At 41.2% G+C, this 18,428-nt stretch overlaps 1 protein-coding gene and 1 pseudogene across 1 annotated transcript; both read left to right on the top strand.

Annotated features, from left to right (window-relative positions):
• Positions 1-50: 50 nt before the first annotated feature.
• Positions 51-13,226, top strand: LOC119923003 (olfactory receptor 5M11-like). The gene is given in 5 exon segments (XM_038742594.1): positions 51-441; positions 444-645; positions 8,376-9,303; positions 10,030-10,176; positions 13,164-13,226. Coding segments are annotated over 5 exon segments (1,731 nt in total).
• Positions 13,227-15,390: 2,164 nt separating this feature from the next.
• Positions 15,391-18,428, top strand: part of LOC119923011 — a 30,433-nt pseudogene continuing 27,395 nt past the window's right edge.

Below are 18,428 nucleotides of genomic sequence, written 5' to 3'. Positions count from 1 at the left end.
TAACTGCTCGATAAATACCACTGATTGCTTGAACCCAGTCCCCAAGAAAAATGTCCAGTGACAATTGCACTTCGGTGACAGACTTTATTCTCTTGGGCCTCACAGATCATCCAGAGCTTCAAGGCTTCCTCTTTGTGTTCTTTTTAATCATCTACTTTTTCACCTTGTTAGGCAACCTGGGTCTGATTGTAGTAATTCTACTAAATTCTAGCCTTCACACACCCATGTATTTCTTCCTCACTAACCTAGCATTTGTAGACCTGTGGTATTCTTCCAACGCAACCCCCAAGATGCTGGCTAACTTCTTGTCAGAGAAGAAGATCATCTCCTTTGCCGGTTGTTTCATCCAATGCTACATTTTCATTGCTCCGCTCCTTACGGAGTATTATATGTTGGCAGCAATGGCATATGATCACTATATGGCTATCTGTCACCCTCTACGTGACAGATCAAAATGTCCAGGAGGGTCTGCACCTGCCTCATCATTTTCCCTTATGTATATGGCTTCTCCGATGGCCTATTCCAAGCAGTCACGACATTTAGATTGTCCTTTTGCGGATCCAACGTCATCAACCATTTTTACTGTGCCGACCCGCCTCTCATAAAGCTGTCTCACTCTGAAACCCACTTCAAAGAAAATGCCATGCACCTCTCTGCAGGATTTAACCTCTCCAACTCCCTCACGATCATCATCCTGTCTTACATCTTCATTCTCACAGCAATCCTCAAGATTCGATCTTCTGAGGGAAGGAGTAAAGCATTTTCAACCTGTGGATCCCATATGATGGGTGTCACTTTATTTTGCGGGTCACTCTTCTGCATGTATGTGAGACCTGTGAAGGATCAATCTATGGAGCAGTCCAAGATAATAGCTGTTTTCTATACATTTGTGTGTCCGATGTTGAATCCTTTGATCTACAGTCTGAGGAACAAAGATGTAAAAGCGGCCTTGAGGAAACTGGTAAATAAAAGGGCAGTAATTTCATTTTACAATAAATCATGACCTTTAAACCCTGGTTTCTGTCTTTGCTCCTCAGGAGTACATACAGCAGTAGGAATTTCACACATAGAAAAGAAACTGATTTTCCTGGATAACCATCTATAGGACATTAGGAGAGGAATATTTCCATCACACCCATAAGCCACTAAACAATTCCCTCACTTTCCCCCAGAAATCGATAAGGTAGACAATTTACCCAGTGCTTACGATCCTCATAGTCCTTCATTTGAACTTTAAATGCAGGTGAGACTTGAAATACAAGTCTCCCAGAGAAATCTGGGAAGCAGAATGGCTTAGTGTAAATAGAACAGGCCTGGGACTTAGAGGACCTGGGTTCTAATGTGACTCAGCCACTTGTCTGCAGTGTGACCTTAGGCTAGTCATTGACTTTCCCTGTACCACAGTTGCCTTATCTGTAACATGGTGTTTAAGACCGTTATCCCCATGTGGGACATGAACTGTGTTCAACCTGATCAACTTATATTCAATTGTATTTATTGAGCACTTCCTGCATGCAGTATATCCACCCCAGTTCAGTGCCTGCAACATACAAAGTGCTTAACAAACACCACCAAAAAAATTAAAAGGCCTGGTTTGTTCAAGCATCATGAATATGTAGGTTTCAATAATGATGATGATAACAATCGTGACATTTTAAAAGCACCTATTATGTTCCACCTACCATACTAAGCACTGGGATAGATGTATCAGCACTGTCAGACTAGCCACAAGTTTGACTGAAAGCTACAGTGACTTTACCTACAAAAGAAGGGCAAGGTGAAAGTTGACCCATTATATTTTGCATTTGAGTCCTAAGCAATGCCATACTGGGCCACAATAATGGTCCCCCAGCCTTTCATTCTGCCTCTGTCCATAACCCACCTCCTAAAGGGTTTGGTAGACAGGGTGGCTGCCCTTCTTTTCTATTTTAGTGGATTTTGTTAAGCACTTACTACGTGCGAGGCACTATTCTAAGCGCTGGGGTTGATAGATACAAGGCAATCATGTCGGACACAGTCTATGTCCCCCATCAGACTTACAGTCTTAGCCCCCATTTTACAGATGAGGTAACTGAGGCACAGAGAATTTAAGTGACTTGCCTAAGGTCACACAGCAGGCAAGTGGCAGAGCTGGGATTAGAACCCAGGTCCTTCTTAATCCCAGGCCCGTGCTCTATCCATTAGGCAACACTGCTTATTGAAATCCATCTTCATGGTTAGGAATGTTCTATGAATATCCTTAATTTTCCCTTTAATAACCTATCAAGGTTCTGTTCCCTATGAATTTGTTAACATCTGAATGAGCCTGAACAGCTGAGGGGGTTGACTTAGAAGTTTCAGTATGAACTCTCCCAGGTAAAGCATTTAGGAAAACAAATCCAAGTTTTAGAACAAAATCCTTAATAGTTAAGCTTCTAGGGTAAACAGTTTCAAAACCTTACCTCACTGGTTCTATTTTATATTTCTTTAGTTATATTTGTTTTCAGAGAAGCAGCGTGGCTCAGTGGACAGAGCCCGGGCTTTGGAGTCAGAGGTCATGGGTCCAAATCTGCACTCCACCAATTGTCAGCTGGGTAACTTTGGGCAAGTCATTTAACTTCTCTGTGCCTCAGTTCCCCCGTCTGTAAAGGGGGGATAAGACTGTGATCCCTCTGTGGGACAACCAGATCACCTTGCAACCTCCCCAGCACTTAGAACAGTGCTGTGCACATAGTAAGTGCTTAATAAATGCCAGCTTTTTTTTTTAATCTTCACTGGACTCCTCCAGTTTCTCCCCTTTTAAAATGTTAGGAGTCTGATCCAAACCAAATACTGTGGGCAGATTATATCCAAGTTGTGAATGTCAATACACCTACTAATGCAGTCTCTGAACAGACTGACTCTCCCAATAATGCTACTGCATTTCTGATCCAGAGTCAAATATGGTCATGTAGGACTGTGAGTATTTTCACGTGATTCTTGTGCCTAGCCTAGGACATTTTGCTTAAATGCATTACTTTTACAACTGGAAAGAGGTCTTTGGTGTATGTCCTGTTGCTATGGGGCAGTGCTGAAAGCAGAGGACTAAAAAATACTAGGAGGTGTTGATTCACAATTTTGTGTTTGGATTAAATTAAAGCCTGTTAGTGCACATCTACTGCATATTTCATAAAATAAAAGGCCTATCAATCAATCATCCATCAATGGTATTTGTTGAACACTTACTGTGTGCAGAGCACTGTACTATGTGCTTGGAAGAGTACAATAAAATAGAGTTGGTAGACGCTATCCCGCCACAAGGATGTGATACAACATGAAAGCACCCAACTGTATCATGAAATTTTAAAAAAAGTTTCTGTGAAGTAGGGTGAAGGACACATGATATCACACTAATTGGCACTCCAATCCCTCATTTCAAGATAGTTTGATTCTACCAATTGATGTTTCTCAAGAGAGGTGTTTCAAGGAGTAACATTTTAATTGTTATTTCTTTTTCCCTGGGTAAACTGAAGAAATCCTTCAGGGACTTGGCCAGTGAATTATAGACAAAATATAAATCCTCCATCATGAAACCTACTTCTGACCTTCGGTGTCTCTGATAAAACCTTTTCCCTTCCCAGGTAGGTTTGTCAATTGCAAATCCAGATCAATGTTTCTAGTTCTCTTCTCTAATATTACTTTAGGTTGAATTGTAGTGATCGATAAAGAAGGAATGAGAAGAATGGAAGATGATATGATGAAGGGATGAGTGAGTGAAATTTCCATCTAAGCATTGCTCCTCTAACCTCTGTTGAAAACATGTGTTTGAAGAATAATTGTGGTGGGTTGTAATCTTGTCATATTCATGGAGACCATTATTATGATCATCTTCATGTAATACTGAATAATTATGACTAAGTATGTGAAGATTACTTCCAATAATAATAATAATTTTATTTGTTAAGTGCTTACTATGTGCAGAGCACCGTTCTAAGCACTGGGGGGATACAAGGTGATCAGGTTGTCCCACGTGGGGCTCACAGTCTTAATCCCCATTTTACAGATGAGGGAACAGAGGCACAGAGAAGTGAAGTGACCTGCCCAAGATCACACAGCTGACAATTGGCGGAGCCAGGATTTGAACCCATGACCTCTGACTACAAAGTCCATACTCTTTCCACTGAGCCACGCAGTGCCTGTCCAAAGAGTAAGAAGGATGTGCTCAAAAACATACCTGTAAGCGGTTCTAAAGCTACAGATTTTTGCAAGACTTGAGAACTCCAACAGGGCTTTCATTTTTATTGTCTTGAGATACTTGGAAACAATGCATTTCTTGCCCAATGTAGTATTTACTGTAGGTGATTAAGAGAGAAAAGGTACAGTTCCTGTTCTTAATAAAGTGATCAGATATGCAATTTTATAACCAGGCAGTTGGGTTTTCAGCTACTTTGGTATCTGTCTGATGTGGGTATTATACATGGGTTGTGAGCCCCAGACTGTGTCTGACCTGATTATCCTGTACCTACTCCAGTGCATTGTACAATCCTTGGTCCATGTTAAGAGCTCCAGGAACCTTAAATTCATGACATGTCCACAATACGAAAATGTCTTCTCTTCATGTCCAGGTAGGAATCCAGACTGAACCCCCATTTTCCTCTCCTCCTCCCCACACCCCTGCCCTACCTCCTTCACCTCCCCACAGCACCTGTATATATGATTGTACAGATTTATTACTCTATTTTACTTGTACATATTTACTATTCTATTTATTTTGTTAATGATGTTTATTTAGCTTTGTTCTGATGACTTGACACCTGTCCACATGTTTTATTTTGTTGTCTGTCTCCCCCTTCTAGACTGTGAGCCCATTGTTGGGTAGAAACTGTCTCTATATGTTACCAACTTGTACTTCCCAAGCACTTAGTACAGTGCTCTGCACACAGTAAGTGCTCAATAAATACGATTGAATGAATGAATCTACGCTCTGGGCATGTTACTTCCCTCTTCAAAAATCTCCAGCGGCTACCAATAAACCTACGCATCAGGCAGAAACTCCTCACCCTCAGCTTCAAGGTTGTCCATCACCTCGCCCCCTCCTACATCACCTCCCTTCTCTCCTTCTCCAGCCCAGCCCGCACCCTCCACTCCTCTGCCGCTAATCTCCTCACCGGGCCTCATTCTCACCAGTCCCACCATTAACCCCTGGCCCACGTCATCCCCCTGGCCTGGAATGCCCTCCCTCCGCACATCTGCCAAGCTCGCTCTCTTCCTCCCTTCAAGGCCCTACTGAGAGCTCACTTCCTCCAGGAGGCCTTCCCAGGCTGAGCCCCCTGTTTCCTCTTCCCCTCCTCCTCCTCTCCATCCCCCCCGCCTTACCTCCTTCCCTTCCCCAAACCACCTGTATATATGTATATGTGTTTGTATGTATTTATTACTCTATTTATTTTACTTGTACATATCTATTCTATTTATTTTATTTTGTTAATATGTTTTGTTTTGTTCTCTGTCTCCCCCTTCTAGACTGTGAGCCCACTGTTGGGTAGGGACCGTCTCTATATGTTGCCAACTTGTACTTCCCAAGCGCTTAGTACAGTGCTCTGCACACAGTAAGTGCTCAATAAATATGATTGATTGATTGATTGGTCCATAAAAATTGAATCAGAATTGTATAAATACCAATCTGATCATGGTACTGCTCTACCTCATTATATTAACCTCTCCATATCAAGGCATTACTGTTAAAAAATAATCCAGGCTAGAAGACACAAGATATATATTTTTTAATTCAAGGGAATGATGGAATTAAAATATACACACATTCCCACCCAGTCCCTTAAATTGTGAGCCCCACCGGGGCAGGTCTAATCTGATAATCCTGTGTCTACATTAGCACTTAGTACAGTGCATGACATGTAGTAAGTGTTTCATAAATTCCACTGTAATCATCATTACCTCCTTAGCCTTAAATAGATTTTGCTGTTTTCTTGACATTTTATTAGCAATCTAGTAGTCTTGTGAGACAAACAGAGAAGAGAAGCAGTTAAGAGAGAAGTCTCATGAATGTGAGGACAAGAGGAGAAGGGTCTCAGTAGAACCATTTGTAAGAAGGAAGGGAGAAAGGAGCTTTAAAAATGTAAAAGGAAGGACAGGAGGCAGAGGGAGAGCAGAAGCCTTCTAAAAGGAGGCCATAAGCAAGAAAGAAGACAGTAAAGATTAGAAAGAGGGATGAGAATGTGGAAACAGATAGTGTTCTCCCGTGTGTGAGTAAATATAGCACAATCCACAGCTTACAGTCTTGGCCTGTCAGTTCTGGTCCACCAGTATCCGCTGTTCTTTCCTCGAAAGGTCAGTGGAAGGAAAGTAAATCAAGGGAATTGGTATAGTCCTTTGGTAACTCTAGATCAGTATCTTTGCACAGTCGATTAAATATTGATCTTTTAGCATCTTGCTTGAACTCTCAGCTTCCAGGTGAAGAAATCATTAATGGAATAGGCCAAATCTGTTGAGAAATTCCACTGCCTCACAGAAGCTGGGACATTCAGACATGGCATAGGTTTCATCCATTCTTTTTCTCCTCCACTCATTAAGGAAGGAATTTACTTTCCAGAAAATGAGGCAGCAGCTAAGAAAGCAGCAGCTATAACAGCCTGACCACTCAGCACTGAATCTGACAGATCAGCCTTTGAGAGTTACTTCTCTACTTGAACTCAAGGTTGGTGGGGAAGGAGGGAAGTGAAGAGAAGTTATGCTAAATTCTGAGTGGTGATTATCTTAGATTTACTTACGACCAAGACTCTTCCTGGCTAGAGAGCATGCTAACACTGATGGAAAGAAGAAGGAGAGGGATGACATCTGAGTTTGATCCTGAATAGGTTTGATACAGATTTGGAGACAAAATTAAAGGAAGTAGAATGAAAATAAGGAGAAGAGGATTGGGAAAAGAGCCACTGTTATCAGTGGAAATAACATTGCTTTGGAAGTCAGATGACCTGGTTCTAATCCCAGCTCTCCTACTTGCCTGCTGTGTGACCTTGGGCAAGTCACTTAAATTTGCTGTGTCTCATTTTTTTCAGCTGCAAAATGGGGATGCAATGTCTTTTCTTCTACTCAGAGTGTTTGCTCTCAGTTGGACAAGAACCGTATCTGATCTGAGTATCTTTTATCTACCCCAACACTTAGACACTAATTGACATGAAGTAAAGTCTTAGGAAATACCATAATTATCATTAACACTGAGCTAACTAGTGCCCTGTTAGTCTCAAGAACTAACACAGGCTGCAGGGATACTGACTTCTTCTCTGGGAATAGTTTAAGCCTTAAGACAGTCCCTTAACAATTCTAGCATCGGAAATTCTAGGTTTCTACCTGTTCTGTCAGAAATCAGGCACAGCATGTAGAGAATTTCACTAAAACGGTGGCAAGGAAGTAAGCAAGCCCTAGTGAGGTGACTTAATAACAATAATAATGATGATGGCATTTGTTAAGTGCTTACTATGTGCCTAACACTGTTCTCTCTTTAGCTTGTATTCAGGTACATTATCTCTCATGAGAAATAGGAGCCCCCTTCAAGCATTGCAAGTCATTTCAAGGTATTGGTAGGTGGATCACGAAAGGAATTCACAACATTTTTTCCATCTTCATTTTTGATTTATTTCTATTTACTCCAGTGAATGTCGATCCAAGCACTTTTATCCTGCTTGGACTGCTGCATCAACCTCCTGGCTGACCTCCCTTCTCCTGACTCCCTTGCTTCCAGTCCATATTTCACTCTACTGCCTGGGCCAATTTTCTGCAAATAACATTCAGTCCACATCTTCCCTCCGCTCAAAAGTCTCCAGCGGTTGGCCATCTACCTCAGTATCAAACAGAAACCCCTTATGATCGGTTTTAGCACACTCCATCAGCTCTCCCCCTCCTACCTTATGTTGGTAATCCCTTATTACAACCCAATCAGTACACTTTGCTCCTCCAATGCCAACCTACTTGCTGTACCTCAGTCTTGTTTATCTCACAGCCAGTTTCTTGCTCACATTCTTTTGGTGGCCTAGACTTCCACCCACTTTCATATCTGATAGTCACCTGTCTCTTCACCTTCAAAGTACTACTAAAATCAAATCTCCTCCAAGAGTCCTTCACCTACTAAGCCCTCCCTTCTCTTTCTAAGGCCTCCATTCTGCATTGTCTATGCACTTTAAGTTCTGTGATATTCACTCTTCCCCCAGCCATCCAGCACTTATGGACTTTATGCCCTTGTAATTTATTTTAATATCTGTCTTCCCTTCCCGTCTGTAAGCTTCTTTTGGGCAGGGTGGTCGACCTACTGTGTTGCGTTGTACTCTCCCAAGTACTTAGTACAGTGCTCTGCACACAATAACTGCTCAATAAATACCACTGATTGCTTGAACCCAGTCCCCAAGAAAAATGTCCAGTGACAATTGCACTTCTGTGACAGACTTTATTCTTGTGGGTCTCACAGATCGTCTAGAGTCTCAAGGCTTCCACTTTGTGTTCTTTTTAATCATCTACTTTTTCACCTTGTTAGGCAGTCTCGGTCTGATTGTGCTAATTCTACTAAATTCTAGCCTTCACACGCCCATGTATTTCTTCCTCACTAACTCAGCATTTGTAGACCTGTGGTGTTCTACAACCACGACCCCCAAGATGCTGGCTAACTTCTTGTCAGAGAAGAAGACCATCTCCTTTGTCGGTTGTTTCATCCAATGCTACATTTTCATTGCTCTATCCCTTACAGAGTTTTATATGCTGGCGGCAATGGCGTATGACCGTTATATGGCTATCTGCCACCCTCTACATTACAGTATCAAAATGACCAGGAGGGTCTACACCGGCCTCATCGCCTTCCCCTATGTATATGGCTTCTCCGAAGGCCTATTCCAAACAATCACGACATTCAGATTGTCCTTTTGTGGATCCAATGTCATAAACCATTTTTTCTGTACCGATCCACCTCTCATGAAGCTGTCTCGCTCTGATACCCACTTCAAAGAATATGCCATGCTCCTCTCTGCTGGATTTAACCTCTTCAACTCCTTCACAATCATCATCCTGTCTTATATCTTCATTCTCACGGCAATCCTCAAGATCCAGTCTTCTGAGGGAAGGAGTAAAGCATTTTCCAGGTGTGGATCCCACATGATGGGTGTCACTTTATTTTATGGGTCAATGTTCTGCATGTATGTGAGGCCTCTGAAGGACCAGTCTATGGGGCAGTCCAAGGTAGTATCTGTTTTCTATACATTTGTCTGTCCGATGTTGAATCCTTTGATCTACAGTCTGAGGAACAAAGATGTAAAAGTGGCCTTGAGGAAACTGGTAAATGAAAGGGCAATACTTCCATTTTACAATAAATCATAACCTGTAAAACCTGGTTCCTTTCTTTGGTCCCCAGGAGTACATACAACTTGTGTCCACGACCCATCACCTAAAGGGGTTTGGTAGGTAGGATGGCTGCCCTTCTTTTTTATTTTAGTGGTTTTTATTAAGCACTTACTATGTGCCAGGCACTGTTCTAAGTGCTGGGTAGATAGAGACAAAGTAATCAGGTCGGACACAGTCCATGGCCCCATTGAGCTTACAGTCTTAACCCCCATTTTACAGATGGGGTAACTGAGACACCGAGCCATTAAGTCACTTGCCTAAAGTCACACAGCAGGCAAGTGGCAGAGCTGGGATTAGAACCCAGGTCCTTCTTAATCCCAGGCCCATGCTCTATCCATTAGGCCACACTGCATCTTGATATCCATCTTCATGGTTAGGAATGTTCTTTGAATATCTTTGATTTTCCCTTTAATAACCTATCATGTTTCTCTTCCCTGTGAATTTACTAACAGCAGAAAGACTCTGAACAGCTGAGTGGGCTGACTTAGTAGTTTCTCCCAGGTAATGCATTTAGGAAAACAAATCCAAGCTTTAGAACAAAATCCTTAAGAATGAAGTTTCTAGGGTAATCAAGTTCAAAACCTTATCTCACTGGTTCTATTTTATATTTCTTTAGTTATATTTGTTATGTTTCACTGGACTCCTCCAGTTTCTTCCCTTTTAAAATATTAGGGGTCTGATCAAAACCAAATGATGTGGGCAGATTATATCCGAGTTGTGAATGTCAATACACCTACAAATACATCCCCTGAACAGACTGACTTTCCCAGTAATAGTACTGCATTACTGATCCAGAGTCAAATATGGTCATTTAGGATCGTGAGTATTCTTGTGCCTAGCCTAAGACATTTTATTTAAATGCATTATTTTACAACTGGAAAGTGGTCATTGGTATATGTTCAGTTTCTATGTGGCAGTCCTGAAAGCAGAGGACTAAGGAACACTAGGAAATGTTGATTCATAATCATGTGTTAGGACTAAAGTAAAGCCGATAGTGCAAATCTACTGCATAATTCATAAAAATAAAAGTCCTATCAATCCATCATCAATCAATAGTATTTATTGAACACTTACTGTGTGCAGAGCACTGCACTAAGTGCTTGGAATACAATAAGGTTGGTAGATTCTATCCCCTCCACAAGGTTGTGATTCAACATGAAAGCACCCAATTCTGTCATGAAATAAAAAAAAAGTTTGTGTAGAGTGGAGTGAAGACCACAGTATGTCACACTAATTGGCACTCCAATCCCTCATTTCAAGATAGGTCGATTCTTCCAGCTAATATTTCTCAAGAGAGGTGTTTCAAGGAGTAATATTTAAATTGTTATTTTTTCCTCCTAGGTAAATTGAAGAAATACTTCAGGGACTTGGCCAGTGATTTATAAACAAAGTATAAATCCTCCATTATGAAACATACCTGCGTCCTTCGGTGTCCCTGAAAAAACATTTTCCCTGCCCACGTAGGTTTGTCAATTGCAAATCCAGATTAATGTTTCTATTTCTCTTCTCCAGTATTGCTTTAGGTTGAATTGTAGAAAGAATGAGCAGAGTGGAAGATGATATGACAAAGGGATGAGTGAGTGAAGTTTTCATCTAGGCATTGTTCCTCCAACCTCTGTTGAAAACATATGGCTGAAGAATAATTGTGGTGCAGTTGTAATCATGTCATATTCACAGAAACAATTATTATGATCATCTTCATGTAATCCTGAATAATTATGAATAAGAATGTGAAGATTCTTTCCAATAATACCCACTCAACAAGGGCCTTTACAAAGTGTTAGAAAAGATGTACTCAAAAACTTACCAGTACATAGTTCCAAAGCTATAGGTTTTTGCAAGACTTGAGAACTCCAACAAGCCTTTCATTTTTATTGTCTTGAGATACTTGGAAACAATGCATTTCTTGCCTAATGTAGTATTTACTCTAGGTGACTAAGAGAGAAACGATCTGATTCCTGTTCTTAATAAGGTGATCAGATGTCCAATTTTATGACCAGGTAGCTGCTCTGGTATCTGCCCGATGTGGATATGGTACATGGGATGTGAGCCCCGTATGGGACAAGGACTATGTCTGACCTGATTATCTTGTAGGTACTCCGTTGCCTAGTAATAATAATAATTAATAATTATGGCATTTATTAAGTGCTTACTATGTGCAAAGCACTGTTCTAAGTGATGAGAAAGTTACAAGGTGATCAGGTTTTCCTATGGGGGGCTCACAGCCTTAATCCCCATTTTACAGATGAGGTAACTGAGGCACAGAGAAGTTAAGTGACTTGCCAAAAGTCACACAGCTGACAACTGGCAGAGCTGGGATTTGAACCCATGACCTCTGACTCAAAAGCCCATGCTCTTTGATCTAAGCCACACTGCTTCTCAATCCTAGTACAATCCTAGGTCCACGTTAAGAGCTCCAGGAACCTTAAATTCATGACATGTCCTCAATATGAAAATGTCTTCATGTCCATGAATATGTTTCGTCCACAAAAACTGAATCAGAATTGTATATATGCCAATCTGATCATGGTATTGCTATACCTCATTATGTTAACTTGATTTTTTAAAACCTAATTAACCACAAAAAGCAGTTCTCCATCTCTAGGAGTTACTGAAGTAAGTTAGAGAAGTTACTAGGAGTTAGAGAAGCAGCATGGCTCGGTGGAAAGAGCCCGGGCTTTGGAGTCAGAGGTCATGGGCTCAAATCCCGGCTCTGCCAATTGTCAGCTGCGTGACTTTGGGCAAGTCACTTCTCTGGGCCTCAGTTCCCTCATCTGTAAAATGGGGATTAAGACTGTGAGCCCCACGTGGGACAACCTGATCACCTTGTAACCTCCCCAGCGCTTAGAACAGTGCTTTGCACATAGTAAGTACTTAATAAATGTCATTATTATTATTATTATTATTACTGTTTAAAAATAATCCAGGCAAGAAGACACAGAATAGATTTTTTTAAATTCAAGGGAATGATGGAATTAAAATATACACACATTATAACCCAATCCCTAAAATTGTGAGCCCCACCAGGGCAGTTCCTGGCACATAGTAAGCAATTAACAAGTACCATAATAAAAAAAGGTCTAACCTGATAACCCTGTATCTACCCTAACATTTAATACAGTGCGTGACATGTAGTAAGTGTTTCATAAATTCCATTGTCATCATCATCACCTCCGTAGCCTTTAACAGATTTTGTTGTTATCTTGACATTTTATTAGAAATCTGTCTTGCGAAACAAACAGAGAAGAGAAGCAGTTAAGAGAGAAGTCTCATGAATGTGAGGACAAGAGGAGAAGGGTCTTGGAAGAACCATTTGTAAGAAGGCAGGGAGAAGGGAGCTTTAAAAATGTATGAGGAAGAACAGAAGGCAGAGGGAGAACAGAAGCCTCATAAATAGATGCCACAAGCAGGAAAGAAGATAGTAAAGGTTATAAAGAGGGATGAGAATGTGGAAACAGATAATGTTCTCCCGTGTGTGAAAAAATATAGCACAATCCACAGCTTACAGTCTTGGCCTGCCAGTTCTTGTCCACCAGTCTCTGCTGTTCTTTCCTCGAAAGGTCAGTAGAAGAAAAGTAAATCAAGGGGATTGGTGTAGTCCTTTGGTAACTCTAGATCAGTATCTTTGCACAGCCGATTCAATATTGATCTTTTAGCATCTTGCTAGAACTCCTCTCAGCTTCCAGGTGAAGAAATCATTAACAGAATAGGCCAAATCCGTTGAGAAATTCCACTGCCTCCCAGAAGCTGGGACATTCAGACATGGCATATGTTTCATCCATTCTTTTTCTCCTCTATTCTTTTAGGAAGGAATTTACTTCCCAGAGAATGAGGAGGCAGCTAAGAAAGCAGCAGCTATAACAGCCTGACAGCTCAACACTGAATCTGACAGATCAGCCTTTGAGAGGTACTTCTCTACTTGAACTCTACATTGGTGAGGAAAGAGGGAGGTGAAGAGAAGTCATGCTAAATTCTGAGTGGTGATTATTTTTGTTTTACTTATGACCAAGCCTCTTCCTGGCTACAGGGCATGCTAACACTGATGGAAAGAAGAGGGGAGAGGGATGACATCTGAGTTTGATCTTGAACAGGTTGGATACAGGGCTTGGAGAGGGAGACAAAATTAAAGGCAGGAGAATGAAAATAAGGGGAAGGGGACTGGGAAAAGAGCCACTGTTATTAGTGGAGATAACATTGCTGTTATGGTTAGATGACCTGGTTCTAATCCCAGCTCTCCTACTCGCCTGCTGTATTACCTTGGTCAGGTCACTTAAATTTGCCGTGTCTAATATTTCTCAGCTGCAAAATGGGGATGCAATGCCTGTTCTCCCTTCTACTCAGACTTTGAGCTTTCTGTTGGACAGGAACTATATCTGATCTGATTATCGTTTACCCACCCCAACACTTAGACAGTACTTGACATGAAGTAAAGACTTGGGAAATACCATAATTACCATTAACATTGAGCCAACTAGTACCCTGTTAGCCTCAAGAACTAACACCGTCTACAGGGATACTGACTTTTTCTCTGGGAGTAGTTGAAGCCTGAAGAGAATCCCTTAACAATTCTAGCATTGAGAATTCTAGGATTCTGCCTGTTCTGTCAGAAATCAGGCATAACATGGAGAAAATTTCAATATAATGGTGGAGAAGGCAGTAGCAAGCCCTAGTGTCAAAAACAAGGGTCCCAGGCCTCAAAAGCATAGGTCAGAGTGTCAGAGGATCCAAGTTCAAACTCTAGCTCTGCCCCTTGACAGCTGTTTGACCTTGGACAAGTCACTTAACTATGCTGTCCTTCAATTTCTTCATCTAATAAATGAGGATTAAATACCGCCTGTTTTCTCTCCTGTTTGGACAGTGAGTCCCATCTGTGACAGGGACTCTCTCTTGCCACTTTCCCAGAGCTCAGCACAGTCCTTGGAACACGGTAATAATAATAACAATAATAATAATAATTCCTTCTACAGCCCAGCTCGCACCCTCTGCTCCTCTGCCACTAACCTCCTCACTGTGCCTCGTTCCTACCTGTCCCGCCATCGAACACCGGCCCACGTCCTCCCCCTGGCCTGGAATGCCTTCCTTCCTCACATCCGCCAAGCTAGCTCTCTTCCTCCCTCCAAAGCCCTACTGAGAGCTCACCTCCTCCAGGAGGCCTTCCCACACTGAGCCCCCTCCTTCCTCTCCTCCTCCTCCCCCTCCACATCCTCCCCACCTTACCTCCTTCCCCTTCCCACGGTACCTGTATATATGTATATATGTTTGTACAGATTTATTACCCTATTTATTTATTTTACTTGTACACATTTATTCTATTTAATTTTGTTAATATGTTTTGTTTTGTTGTCTGTCTCCCCCTTCTAGACTGTGAGCCCACTGTTGGGTAGGGACCGTCTCTATATGTTGCCAACTTGTACTCCCTACCACTTAGTACAGTCCTCTGCACACAGTAAGCGCTCAATAAATACAATTGCATGAATGAATTCATTCATTCAATTCATTCAATCATTCATTCAGTGAATGAATAAATGAATAATAATAATCGTATTTATTAAGCGCTTACTATGTGCAAAGCACTGTTCTAAGCACTGGGAAGGTTATGCGGTGATCAGGTTGTCCCACGTGGGGCTCACAGCCTTAATCCCCATTTTACAGATGAGGTAGCTGAGGCACAGAGAAGTTAACTGACTTGCCCAAAGTCACACAGCTGACAAGTGGCAGAGCCGGGATTTGAACCCAGGACCTCTGACTCCAAAGCCCGGGCTCTTTCCACTGAACCATGCTGCTTCTCTGTAAGCAGTTAACAAATACCACAATTATTTTTATGATAGTTATCTCAATGGATGAATGAAGTTGGCTTTTCCAGCCTGTAATTATGCAAGTCACCACGCATCTTTAAAGAAGAAGTGAGATTTCGCGAAGTGCTGTCATGTGATTGGGAGTGAGATAGGAGTCAGAGAGTGCGTACCTTGATAAAATCCTCATCTTCTTCTCTATTATAATTTATTTGAGCAGATTATGCCAACACCTAAGGAAATGTGGCATAGAAATGACACCCTGGTCACAAAATTTATTCTGATGGGGCTAACGGATCGTCCGGAGCTACAGCCTGTACTCTTTGTGCTCTTTCTATTTATCTACCTCATCACAGTGGTAGGAAACCTTGGGTTGCTTATGCTGATCTGGATAGATTCTCTGCTTCACACCCACATGCACTTTTTTCTCTCATGTTTGTCCTTCCTGGATCTTTGTTACTCCAGAAATGTCACTCTCAAAATGCTAATGAATTTCTTCTCAGAAAAGAAAACCATTTCTTTTGCTTCCTGTTTAGTGCAGTGTTATTTCTTTATCGCCATGGTGATTACAGAATTCTACATGCTGGCTGTTATTGCCTATGACCGGTATGTGGCCATCTGTAGACCCTTGCTTTACCACAGCAGGATGACGAGGGCTGTGTGTCTCCGCTTAGTAGTTGCTCCGTATATATAAGGATTTGTTAGCGGGCTGATGGAAACCATGTGGACGCATAGCTTGACGTTCTGTGCTTCCAACACAATCAACCATTTCTATTGTGCTGATCCCCCTCTCATAAGACTGGCTTGCTCCGATACTTTCATCAAGTAAATGTCAATGTTTATTGCGGCTGGCTTAAACCTCTCCAACTCACTCCTGATCATTCTCATTTCATACGTCTTCATTCTGATAGCCGTTTTGAGGATGCGCTCTACTGAGGGAAGGAGAAAAGCCTTCTCCACCTGTGGATCGCATTTGATAGTGGTGACTATATTCTATGGAACACTTTTTTGTATGTATGTAAGACCCCCAACTGATAAGTCTGTAGAGCAATCAAAAATAATAGCAGTTTTCTATACCTTTGTGAGTCCCATGCTAAATCCCCTTATCTATAGCCTGAGGAACAAGAATGTGAAGGAAGCCTTTTGGAAAATCATCAGAAGAAAGCCACTTTCCAAATAAAACCAAATATTGAATACATCATTTTGATTTAAAAAAAAAAATGTACTGATGAAGCTTGATTCAGCTTAATCGTTTGAACTATAACATATCTGTAGGAAAAAGGTATTTTATTAACCTCAGGGCAATAATAGAAAATTATCCATTTCCTGATAGAGTGTAAAGGAAAAACCACTGATAGGCAGGGAAAATGAACAGATGTTTTACACTTTAATAAAGGAGAAATATTGATATTTGATTGTATTTCCAATTTTCATACACTATTGAGCACTTACTGTTATGCTACGAGCACTGTGCTGTGTTATGCTATGAGCACTATGGAGAGTACAATAGAGATGGTAGTTACAATCCCTAACACTTGCCACTGAGTTTTGCACATTTCAAATGCTCCTTCAATATCCATCAATCAATCAATCAATCAGTAATATTTATTGAATGCTTACTTTGTGAACAGCATTACACTAAGCACTTGGGAGAGTACACTCTAACAGAGATGGTAGACACATTCCCTTCCCACAATATTATTCATTCTTTCATTCAATCGTATTTATTGAGCACTTACTTTGTGCGGAACAATGTACTAAGCCCTTCGGAAAGTACAATACAACATAAACAGACACATTCCCTGCCCACAATGAGCTTACAATCTAGAGGATGGTATTAACCAGAACACTACCAAAGAGAGTTCTTTATTGAGAGAAATTTCAGTGAAAGATTTCTTCTCTGCTCAGTAACAACTGAGCACAGTGTCTGACTTTTTTTTTCTATTCAGATTACCAAATTATCTGTCTCTAAAGACTTTTCTCTTTGTCGTGTTTCCACTGAATCCTGTCTTTCTATTTTGGGCGAAGTTTGGGGTTAAGCCAGTTCATTGAATCACTTTCTATCTGCACACCCCATGTGTCCTCTGCACATAATAAGTGCTTAACAAATGCCATTATTATTACTATTTCCTAACTTTTTATTTATGGAACTGTCTTGCCTTTCAAATGCAACTGCCAAGGTGCTGTCTTCTTTCTGATCAAACAGAGGAGAATTTTCTTTGCAGGAGTTTCCTTTCAATGTTACATTTTCATTCCCGTTCATTTTAAGGAACAATATATTCTCACTGCTGTTGCTTTCCATTATCTGATGAAACTGGTGGTTATTTAGAACTGAAGCTTGTCTTAAAAAGGAAAACTTCCTCAAGCTTGTTTTGCATAGACTGCAGAACATTATGTGGGTAATCTTAAAGCACGTTGAATTGATTATTTTTGCTGGGCGGTAATGTCTTCCTATATGCTGCTACTTCCCCTGTAGACTGTAAGCTCCTTGTGGGCAAGAAACATGTCTACTAAATCTGTCATATCGTACTCTCCCAAAATTTTAGTACAGTGCTCTACACACAGTGAACACTCAATAACTACAATTGATTGACCTGAAGTCCATCTAGTTCACAGTTAACACACTGCTATTCCTTCTTTCCTCTCCTTGCTGTCAACCTGCCTCCTGAAAATGAAGGAAATGAAGTTATTCAGAGTCTTTTGGTGGCAGGTTTGTAAGTGGGAATAGAAACATTTGGCTTTAAAATAGTTAATCTTATTCCAGTGACCTGGACTCTGGTTGATGCTTAATGTTAGGTTTTCCTGAGGCAGATTCCCTGCAGATTTTCTTCCTGATGAACTCTCTTCATAATAATAATAATAATGATAATAATGGCATTTATTAAGCACTTACTATGTGTCAAGCACTGTTCTAAGCACTGGGGAGGTTACAGGGTGATCAGGTTGTCCCACGGGGGGCTCACAGTCTTAATCCCCATTTTACAGATGAGGGAACTGTGGTTCAGAGAAGTTAAGTGACTTGCCAAAGGTCACACAGCAGACAAGTGGCGGAGCCGGGATTCGAACCCATGACCTCTGACTCCAAAGCCCATGCTCTTTCCACTGAGCCATGCTGCTTCTCTGCTACTGCTACTGCTGTTATTATTATAAAATAGTCATCGGAACTGGAGAAAGAATATATCTCTAGCCTGGATGCTAACTGTGGCCAGAGAATGTGTCTACCAACTCTTGCATTGTACTCTCCCAAACGCTTAGTACAGTACTCTTTATGCAGTAATA

This window comes from Tachyglossus aculeatus, unplaced genomic scaffold (assembly GCF_015852505.1).
Source record: "Tachyglossus aculeatus isolate mTacAcu1 unplaced genomic scaffold, mTacAcu1.pri scaffold_136_arrow_ctg1, whole genome shotgun sequence".
Lineage (NCBI taxonomy): Eukaryota > Metazoa > Chordata > Mammalia > Monotremata > Tachyglossidae > Tachyglossus > Tachyglossus aculeatus.
Note: the sequence above shows the minus strand (reverse complement) of the source record. Positions and strands in the feature narration are given on the sequence as shown.